General features: G+C 35.4%; 1 protein-coding gene across 2 annotated transcripts; it reads right to left on the bottom strand.

Moving 5' to 3' along the window:
- Nucleotides 1–1,646: 1,646 nt before the first annotated feature.
- Nucleotides 1,647–11,479, bottom strand: LOC128879611 (uncharacterized). 2 transcript variants are annotated; one of them, XM_054128924.1, is made up of 6 exons: nt 11,074–11,479; nt 9,885–9,952; nt 8,816–9,811; nt 8,418–8,747; nt 5,428–7,846; nt 1,647–2,036 (listed from the first exon to the last, which is right to left on the bottom strand). In XM_054128924.1, the coding sequence occupies exons 1-5, from the start codon at nt 11,477–11,479 to the stop codon at nt 5,432–5,434; spliced, it is 4,215 nt and encodes a 1,404-aa protein (XP_053984899.1). In that variant the 3' UTR covers nt 1,647–2,036; nt 5,428–5,431. The 2 variants fall into 2 exon arrangements, with proteins under 2 accessions (XP_053984899.1, XP_053984898.1); XM_054128923.1 differs by having other exon boundaries at nt 1,647–7,846.
- Nucleotides 11,480–11,591: the final 112 nt, after the last annotated feature.

The following is an 11,591-nucleotide window of genomic DNA, read 5'->3' on the forward strand; positions in this document are numbered from 1 at the left end:
TAAATTATAACTCTTGAACTAGAAATTGATGAGAATGAACTTTTAGGTACTGAAACAGAAACCTAAGAATAATAAAATAAAAATGATTTAAGACAAAACAAATTATATAAATAATTCTTTCTGCGATTATTTTAAGCAACTGCGATTATTTTAATCTCTTTCATAGCATGTTAAAATTCAAAAATCTAAACAAAATTGAAATTGTAGCCCTATTTATCTTCTTTATATATCATCTTCTAAAAATGATGATTTTTTTAAAGCTAATATATAAAAATGAACTGGAGATTCTGCATTAAAGATATTACAATAAAATTATAATATAAGCTACAAAATTGATTTCTTGAACGTTAGTATTTTCTGTTCTTATTTCCTTGGTATCTAAAAATATATAAATATGTAATATAACAATACCTTGGTTTTCATATAATAGAATGTAATAATAGTAATAATGTTGTTATTAGATGGCTTTCTTTTTTAATAAATGTACCTACCATGATCGAAAGAAAAAAATAGACTGATTTGATCAAAAGTAATTTATTTTTTTCTTTAAAAACTTAAACATGGAATGCAACTTCTACACATAGTGACAGGGTATAATATGTAAAACTACGGTACTACTATATTCATAATTCTTTACGGCTTTTACAAGATTCAACATAATATACTTTATCGTGTACAATAATAGCATGATTCACCATCGGTAGCAATAATCCTTAGACTCTGTACTAACTATTGTGTATATCCCCTGTACTGATTTCTTTACAAGTGAGTATCTGACTTCTGCATCGTTTCCTATCCATATTTACTCTGATGTTAAATTCATTCCATATTTACAAATATACAGAGTAAGTCGGTTTCGCATAGTTTGTTTCAATCCTTATGTTCTCCACATATCTTATAAAAACAGAGAAGTAGGCTCTCATTTAGGTTTTCTAGAAACACAATTCTTTCTTTGTAGAGTTGAAAAATTGGAAAATGAAGCTATACTTATCACTGGAAATTATTGTACAATACTTATTCGTCTAGTTCCTTTTGTTTGCCTAATTACTGGCAAAATTAAATCGTAGAATACTATAATTCTACATTGCACAGATATATTAATCAATCGAAATGTAAGACCATTAGTCAACATGAAAAATATATACTTTCCACAGAGTTGAATTGCAAATTTGATAGAATTAAAATACAAATTTGATAGAATTAAAATACAAATTAGTTTAATCTCTATATTATCCTGTGTACTTACTATATCATATAGCATACGTACAAAAGTATACCCACAACAATGAGTACTCATCTCTTCTTTTAACGGAAAGCAAACAACAGCATGTTAACTTAACTAATACCATAATTACTATTCGCAAGATGCTTGTTTTAGTTAAATAATTCACTATTTCTAATCATAATACAGAAAAGAAAAAGATGTTGAACAATAGGAAATATTTGATCGCCACAAAGAATACTTCATTTTAATTCGAAAACTCGAATCAATATTTCATTCCTCAATTTATATTTTATCCTTTGCATATCCAAGTGTTCGAATTGATATCAAAGTAAAGTATTTTCAACTATCAACATTTATTTGAATAAAAGTATGCTTCCGTATGAGCATACAATGCTTTTTCCATAAAAGAAACTCGAGAATTGTATTTTTGTTTACATTTATTTACACAGAATACGCTTCCTGTACACGCATCGAAAGGTAGTCCTCCATGTTCGTTGCTTTCTCCCTTTCTCATGAAAATGAGAATCGATACTCAAATAAAATGATGTGATCCTCTAGATAGTGCTAGCGGAGGGGAAACTTATGCTTACAAATCAATTATCAGAACTTTTTGCTTGCGGCGAACAGAGTAAAGGCACCTTGAAATTGTTCAGTGTCCGTCACCTATATTATTTGGTTTTGTAGCAATTATTTGTGATCTTTTGTGATCAAATGTACTGTCGCAATGAATAACAAACTTTAGCGTGTGCTCAAATGTACACAGAGTGATCCACTGGAAGCTTCGCAGTCCTTTTTGTTACATTAAGATTCTCTGCAACATATAACAAATAACATTCATTTAAAGTGTATTTCTTACTGTACATAGTATTTGAGATACAACAAGAAATATAAAACTGATGAATATAGTTGCATCGTTTACATTATGCATAGCAAAAACAGAGTTTTAAACAAGTGTTATTTATGTTAACATGAATTGTATATCATATCATCATGTACCACATAAGCTGCAGAAAACCCTAATGCATCAAAAATAGTTACAGAAAATAAAATACTTCCTACAGACCATCCTGTTGTAACATACATATATGTATATATATGTAATACTCCACAAATGTATAATTGGTCAAAGAAAGTGTAGGACTATCTCAAGTACCAATAAGTACTCGCAGCTACTCATCATACTCAACAATAATTACAAATGAAGTCAATGGACACAAATGTAGAAGTTGATCCTGTGCGAATTACAACTTCCCTTTTGTACGCCTCACTACGCAGAAGCTAGATTGAAATTTAATGCCCTGCAAATGTAATATTCTCACCTAAATTTGATCGTAGTGGGTAATGTGTAAGTGCTGACGATGAACGTTATAAAAGTCTGATGAATCAGCTTGTTTTAATCTGAATGCATATCTCTAAACGAATACCCTGTATCTTACTTTTGCGGTTGGTTTGTTCCGAGATTTTTCAACGATGATTATTTTAAATACAATATGCAAATTTTAGTATTAACTAAGCACAGTAGTGTAACTATTAATGAGACTGCGATGGAGTATATCCAATACGTAGTTGTGATAATTAAATTGAGATGACTATACGATGAAAACTATTTAGTTTGTGAGTTGATGTTTCAAATTTGGTCCATTTTGGAAGACAACCACATTAAGTACGCCTTCGATGAATGTTTACTTCATGCGTTTGATAGTATGAAGCACATAAAACAGAACCGTAACTAGTTTACAACTTCCTTCACACCTTTCCTCCTCGATATCATTCTATTAATACGATAGCTCTAAAAACATTTTTTAAATCAAAGTTTCGTGGAAACTGTGCGATTAACTTTGCATGTCGGTTGGTTGTATAGATTGTGCATATGCTAGCAATACACTTCATGCCTTTTTATAAATAGTTTCGTCTTGAAAGTAGGTCTTGTACAATAGCTATTCTGCAATGCAAGAAATAAAATAAAACTAATTCTCTGCAGAAACATAGTTTATGGAGACTTCATTCTTTATATGAAATAAATAGAATAACTTACTTTACAGCATACACAGTTACAGAAAATATTATAATGGACCGTAACAATAACGTGTTGTGCATACAAGTGCATCTCCTATCGTTCAAAGTAAATTAACTGATATTTACCATTAAGAAGAAAAAGCCATTCTGTGAGCCAACGCAATTTTCTTGTAATATGTAATATGTAATGTTACAAGAATTGTTGTATATTATATTATAATACGTGATCATTAAAGAAAATTTGTATTGAATTTCAGTGATTCGTCAATTATATTTACAGTATTAAAAGATTTAAAATTCTTAAGTAAAGTTAAATTTCGTTAGTAACATATTTTATACTGAACGGTTACCATAAATATAAATGTTCATAATAATTATTTTATATAAAAAGGCAGCATATAAATAAGAAAAAAAAAAAACAATATTACTTTGCCATTACAAACAGCAGACATAAGAAATACAAAATAATTTAGCATTGATGTTTAAAATAAATCTAAAAACAAATTTAATGCGTCTTTTAAAAGATGATCTAAGTAAGCATTAGAAATCATTCTTAGCGAAAAATTTATTACAAGCCTCATTTTATAAAATGTTCATCACCCCTTGCAGAAATCTAAAGTTCATGTATCATGTAAAGTTCAACTGAAACCATTCATCAAAGAATTTGAAAATCTCAACATTGAATGAAACAATAAGATTCTTGAAAACATGTCCTTTAGTTGAACAAAGTATCATGAAACTTCTACTTTAGATTTTATATTAATTTAATTTTGTAAACATCAGGTAAATTAGGAATTGTACGAGTCAACATGTTGCTACTAATAACTTAAAGATCTCCAATTATGTAAAATATTTAGACATAGCTGTTGAATAACAATCTGTATGCACAAATCTATACTGCCAATTGCTATAACTCCACTCGCATGTTCTTAAGACTATTAATTTCTGAATCGCTTACATTCTATCCAAGTGGAAGAAGTATTAAGGTTGACGAACAACTCGCTGTATTGATTGTTAATTATTAAGTAAACTAAATGTGAATAACACCGTAAGATTAAATCTGCATATACACTGAGAGCTTGCTGTCGATGGCCATCTCCATCAAGTTCACAGTATAAATAAAATCTGTTTAAATAGAAAAGATCTAGTACATAGTGTTTCGCCAGCAATACATTATGACAATTGGACTTTTCATGCGGGACATGAGAACACACACACCTTTTCGAACAACAATACAATGTTTCTCTCACTCTATAATCAGTACACAAGATATCCCCGCATGTTGGTAAAACATGAATTTTAAATAGCTCAAAATTACAGAAGACCAGTTCGTTGAAAATATCAATGATGATATAGGTGGTGGCGTTAAGAACTTTTCTTGTTAAATTGCAAAGTAAACCGAACCCTTTGAATAATGTAGAATGTTCAATGAAATTATAAATAATTTACAGTCATTACACTTTCTCTTTCAAATGTATGCGTATACATGAGTACATTCAGCAAAAAAGACTGGTTCGTGTTGTTACAAAGAGGCAATCAATCAGTTTGCATAAATAATCTACCAATTGGAAGTTGAAATACACTTCACATTGCTATAGTACGAAGAAATCTTTTTTGCCTCAGGTATACACAATATACACATATATGTATATAGCCATACAATCATCAAATACACACACATACACACATACATACATACATACTCGCGCGCGCGCATACACACAATATTATATTATATATGTACATGTAAACTTAAACAAGATTCGCTGCAAGACGATTCTCTGAACAGAGTAACGTATGAATCTATATATACAGTGTACAGTAAACCTTTTTTTAATTTCTGATCACATGTTTGTACAAATTTAGTTTGTACACGTATCGTATTGGTCAACTATTCTATAAATATCTATTCTTTTTATCTTTCCTTCGATTCCTCAGCAATATATATGAGACGCTCTGAGATTTCATAGCAAAATAATCTTCGTTAAGAGTTCTTTGCTAAAGACTAAGGCGTTTTAACAATTGCATAAAAACAAATCCTCAATCCTTCAATCATGGTGAAAGTTTAACCGATCAAAACACTCTGTTTCTAAGGACAAGATCTAAAATTTATGTTGTTGGTGCACGTCTCATATTTCTGTAAATTCTAATAAGCAGATTGTACTACAGTGTAAAGTAATTTTCACCTGTTCATGTTGACACAACAGTACTTGTCGATGATTGAGCCACTGTTGTCACTGTTATCAGAGTTAACGTAGCGTCAAGAGTATTCTGTTCCACCGTTTCGGTGTCAACATCTTTCTCCATGCATGATTTCTTCGCTTCCTTGTGTTCTTCCGATGAACTCGACTTCCTCTTGTGGTTGGAACTCGAAGAGTGAGAGCGACTGGATGCTGAGTCCTCTTTGGAGGAGCGACTGCTGGATGATTTCTTCTGACTGTCCCGTCCGTGACTGTGATGTCCGTCTCTTCTCTTTTCTGGTTTTCTTTCGCTGTCTTTGATATCCGTGCGATCAACGGTTTTGCTAGAAATGTTGTAATCTCTAGGTAGCGAAGAAATTTTCAATAAATCCTCTTTGCTGCTACCTTCTTCAGGTTTGCTATCAGGCTTATGGTGAGGACTCCGATGACGATGCTTTTTGTGTTCTCTGTCCCGTCTATCTCTATCTCTCCTGTCCTTATGCCTGTTTCTGGAATCCTTGTCGTCTCTGTGTTTTCGCTTGGACTCCAAATGCAACATACAGTTTGACGACAATTTGGATGAGTTCTCATCACTGCTGCCAGTCCTACTGTTACTACTATGCCTCTCAGCTTCTGCCACTGGAGAGGTAGACGTAATCGAAGAACAAGACGAAGAATTGGGAATCTTTGACACTGAACTCTCTTCGCACGAGTTAGCAGTGACTGGTGTGCAAACCTTCTCATTCTTCGCTCTCTCCTTGGCTTCGTCCTCAGCCATTTCGATCAGTGCTTTCACTGCGTTCTCAGTCGCGCACTCCATCTTCGACGTGAAAGCCAGCGTTGTTTCTATCTCCAGTAATTGACAGTATCGCTCTAATTTTGATATATCTTTTTTGTACTTCTGTTCAGCGATCTCGAAGCTTTCCTTGTGTATTTTTTCTAGTACTTCTTTCGAAGCTTCTGCAACTCCAGTTCGCAGGGACTGGCAAACTTCCTCCACGTCAGTCTTTGATTTGTAAATAGCGATTTCCAGAGCCTTGTCCACCACTTCCGTGGCGTACGTCTTCGCTACCAGTTGTCTCTGTGATAACAGGTCCTGTTCAAGAATGACGATACAATCAGAGGTACTGTGTTCCGAAGTACAAAGATCCGAAGAACTTAGTCGTCTCTTGCTCTCTTTGGAAGAAGACACAGAGTTGGTGAATTTGCTGCTGGATTTCGATTTTATTACGTTTGAAATGCTTTCTTTGCTGGATGTGTTACTGCTACATCTGCTGTGATGACGATGGTGGACTAGCTTGTGGTTCCCACAGTCGTACTTCTTCTTGCCAGGAGAGTGACTATTACTGCTATTGCTGCTACTGTGAGAGTGGTGACTGGACTTCCCGTTGGATCGACGTCGACTATCGTGTCTTCTCTCAGACCTCTTATCATTCCTCTTATCACCACTCTGCTTTTGGTTCTCGGTAGCACTCTTCGAAGATTTGCTATTGTAGAGATCAGAGTCATTGTTCTCTTCAGAATCTCTCCTCTTACCCGAAACGGAAGAATGTCTATTATAATCTCTGCTTTTACGCTCTTCCTTGCGTTTACCATGCTGATCCGACTTCTTCAAATTCCCTTGGTACTCGGCAGCCCTCTCTTTCGCTTTCTTCTCTTCGAAGGAGTCGATAGAGTGCTTCTGCTCCACTCGTTGGCGATTGGTATTCTCCTTCTGCTCGTCTCCTATGTTTACAACTTCCAGAGGCTTCTTTTCTTTGATACGGTGGGACGGTTCATTCGCAACGCGCGTGTGCCTAATGTTTGAATTATGCTGCGACTCTGGGTAATACTGTTTTAATCTGACGTGCCATGCCACGCTAGAAACTGCAGACACAGTTCTGAACTGGTGAATTATGTTGCGTGGGAGGAAGTAGATATCGTTATCGTACAGATTTATTCGCGCGTAGCGAATACCTTGTCTTCGCAGCTGATTCAATTTGGCGTCTTCGACCCATTGCACGCACTGCGAAATAGGTGGTTCGTGGAGGTCTAATTGCAATTTTTCGACCAGCTCTGGAAAATCTCCAGCGTAGAAAGCCACAACGTCTTTTGTGATTCTGTTGTACTCTGAGGTTTGCCCACCGTGCACTGCTTTCAGTATGCCGACTGCAGCTGTTGTCATTCGGTCCAAGCCATGGCCTACGTGGTCCGCGTGGGCTTTGGTGCGATCTTCGAACATGTACTCGCGAGCTTCACTGAGGCGGGGTAGGTATTGGAGATTTCTTAGTTCGTTTATGCCTGTCCTACGCCTTTTGTAAGGGCTTTTGTTTATGTCTGCCGTTGGGACTAATTGTTCACCCGGTCTGATCCAAAGAATTGGGCCATCGTTTGATTCTTGGGGAGTCTCCATCTTTACTACGGAGAGGGGGCCCCAAGGCATCGTCTAAAAGGGAAAATAGTATTTAAAACTTGAATTTATAAAGTTTTATATAGAGAAGTTTGCAGAAGAAAAACTCAAATTTATAGTTTTATATAGTTTGTTAGACTGTATTGCTGAAAAAGTTTGCAGTACGATAATTCCCTTGATACTTACATAATTGCTATACTATATGCTAGTATACCTTTTTAGCATCCAAACTTATATGGTTTCGTATTTGTTGCAAGAAAGAATTGGAATATTTTGGTGCATTAAGAAACTAATGATTTAAATGTTATTTTTTATCATAAATTATTTATTGCAAAAAAGTATTGGAATACTTTTGTGGATTAAGAAACTAGCAATTTAAAAGTTATTTTGTTCCTTAAATTCACAAAATAAAAATGTCTTTCGCCATTTCACATAGACTCCCTAATTGTTCATTTTGTTAATAATTTTATAGAATTTGGTCATAGGACATGTTTCTTCTGTTACAAACTGTTTCCATGATACCATTTGTACTATCATGTGTAAATGTTTGAGTAAATGATTCTTTTAACAGAATACGCTCCTTTTAAAGCCTGCTCTTTCAACTTACCAGTTTTAAAAATGGGTTTTCTTCCAGTTTTTGTAAAAGATCTGGAAAGTATCCGCCAACTTCTTCATGAACAGTTCCTACGAGACTTATCTGATGGAGAGGTCCATATCTAATTGTTCCATTACTATAAGCTTTACAAACTTGTTCTTTGTACTGTGCCATAGTCGTGGTCTCTATGTCACTACTTCTTCCTAACACGCCATTCTTGACAGTCAATGTTGGATAATTGTCAGCCATGTAATCCAACAAATCAGGAAGGTACGCGGCAGCATTGTGCACTATTCCCATGACGTGATGTGCATTGCCATTCTCATCTTCACCGAAAACTACCTGATGTATCAAAATATTTTAATTGTTACATGTTTTAATCGTTAATCATAATACTCATGTCTACGTACCTTGAAATACTCTTGAGCTAATTCCTCTACTTGTTCATGCGACAATGTATCAATCTCATCTTGATACATATGCACAACAGTTGCACCACCATTGGGATAAGTTTCTATATGAATGAATTTCTTGTACTTTAGGCCTTCAAGTAACTCACCCTTAAACAGAGGATTGTGGAGCATTTTATAGTTCTTCATTTGCAAGTTTAACCTAAGATTCTCATTCATAGTTTTGGAGAACACATGAGACAGTGGTTTGCTGCTCAATGAAACCACACTACGATCTCGCTTGCATTGTACTCCGATGCTTGCTCTTTTTATTTTGCTACGCTTGTAACATCTCGAACAGTAACGCCTCTCGTTGTGTTCCTTGTTTCGTTTGTCTCTTGAAGAATACGATTTAGAATGAGAATTCGAAGATGTAGAACTGATGCAGTTCATTGGTTTGTTGTGAGACAGCACGGTGTCTGTTTGGCCTGCTACTATCGCAGGTACACTGTTGTTAGACCAATCAGACTTGACTATGTCTAATTGCTCTTTGGAATCTGCTTCTTCCATTTTAACTTCCACCACCTCTGTTTTTATCTCTCTAAGGGTGGTATCTCTGTCCATATCCATTTTTTCTTCCTCATTCGAGTTTATTTGTGCAACGGAAACTTGTTCATCTGCTTTCTTGTGTTGTCCGCAGAATGAATAAGACATTAAACTCTTTGCAGTTAAATTGCTTGCGTTTTCTTGGTTGTACGTGTCCATTATAATAGTCGAAGTCACAACAGCAGATGTCATGCTGCTGGGAAACATTGTCTCAGGGCTGTTGGGACTGTTGGAGACTCTTGGAGGGTAATCTGGACTCCTTGGACTGTTGATCACCTCACCATTGCTACTTTGAGGACTTTCCCCTAATTGAGGTGTGTTGCCATGCTCAAAGTTTACGCAGCCTTCTGGTAGCGTTGGCAAAGAGTGTATGCCACTGGATATCGTATCTTTGCTAGACACTGAGTCAACCTAACAGGGAATAATTATATTGAGAATAAGTTATAATTTATTGTACTCAGTTGGTGAATTCAAATATACATACATGAACTGCATGTTGACTTGGCTCTATTACAGTTTTTATTAATTCATTGTTGCAATGATCCGGGTTCCCTATAATGTATATATAGTTTTATGTTGTGTATATATAGTTATTCAATTTTTATTTTCAATTTGTCATTTTAACAGTTTGACATCAGTACTCAATGTTAAAATTACAGGCTTATTTAATTTAGCATTTAATATGTAACATTACAAGAATTGTTGTATCTTTATTATATTATAATACGTGAACATCATTAAAGAACATTTCTATTGAATTTCAGTGATTCATCAACTATGTTTACAGTATTAAAAAGATTTAAAATTAAATGTTTGTAAGTGCAGAAACTGGATAGACTCTGTCTTTGTCTTTACCAGCTGCGAATTAGAAATTTTTATACCAGAAGCTCCCTCAATTTCTTAAATTGTAACGAGTAAGACTTGTTACAACTCAACTTGGAATTGCAGTAAATTAAGCTGTGGCATTTGCGCTTGATCTGAAACTGTGACTATGAGCGAGACTTGTTAAGAAACAGCAAAAATTTAATACATTAAAGCATTAGGCTTTTATTTAAGTCAACCCTGTCCCTAACAACCTGACACTCTCTCTGTGCACAGTGTTGTACAAGTTTGACTTTTTAAGCTACGTCATTTGCTATTTTGAACCAAAACTCATTGAATTACTGCTCTAACCCCATAAGTTAGTATTAATCTAGCACAGTAGTTCCTCATCGTATATGATCTGCTGTCTCTCTAATTTACGCACAGGTCTCAACCAATATTCTTTGATATGATGCAATAAACATTCTACTGTTTGTTGATACAAAAAAAAGTATTAGCAATGGAAACATTCTACAAAAGATTGAAACCAAGCTCCGTATAGGCATCATTGAACTTTGTGCTTCAACTAACATTCTTCGATACGACACAATAAACATTCTACAGCTTGTCAATACATCAAAAAAAGATTAGCAACCAAGGATTATGGATTCTTGGACCTTGCCTCTCGTTTCCTCATTTTCTGTTCATAGTTTGTGCTCTCTACCTTTCTCCACTTGCGATCATAGCGCAGTGTCTCCACTGCATCAAGCAAAAGTGTAGCATGTAATGTGTCATAACATTCGTGGTCCATATGACAGATTAACCATAGAAACTGATGTGTTTACACTCTAGTACATAGGTTGAAATATTACCATTTGGTTGTTCGCTGCGAATACTGTCCAAATCACTCCTGTTGTTGGACATGCTGCGCGGTTCCATGGATGGTACGTGCAACGCAGTGTTGATGGCGAGTTTGTACGTAGTACGTTCCTCCACATCACCGGAGGAGCTCATGAAACTCACGTTCCTCTGCGTTTCTCTCCCTTCGATGTTTGTGCTGAACGATGACGCTGTAGAGAAAATCGTGGGCGTCCTGATTGAATGCACGGCTAAACTATTCGTAAACTCGTTTGTCTCGTTGGTAACACTGTTCCACGGTGTTTTTGCCACTTTTCCATTAGTCGTTTCTCTCCGTGGCGGCTCGAATACTTCCTCGATCGTATTATTTACATCACATCGCTCGTTTGACACGATACTTGCACCAGTTTCGGTAGCCATCTTGATTCTGCGAGCACATCCTGAACACAACGATACTACGCGACGTGCGATTGGTCGACTCTTAGCCGCCTTTTGGACAGACCTCGTCCTATTCGTCTGGAATCGGACGAAT

Source organism: Hylaeus volcanicus, chromosome 7 (assembly GCF_026283585.1).
Source record: "Hylaeus volcanicus isolate JK05 chromosome 7, UHH_iyHylVolc1.0_haploid, whole genome shotgun sequence".
Taxonomy (NCBI): Eukaryota; Metazoa; Arthropoda; class Insecta; order Hymenoptera; family Colletidae; genus Hylaeus; species Hylaeus volcanicus.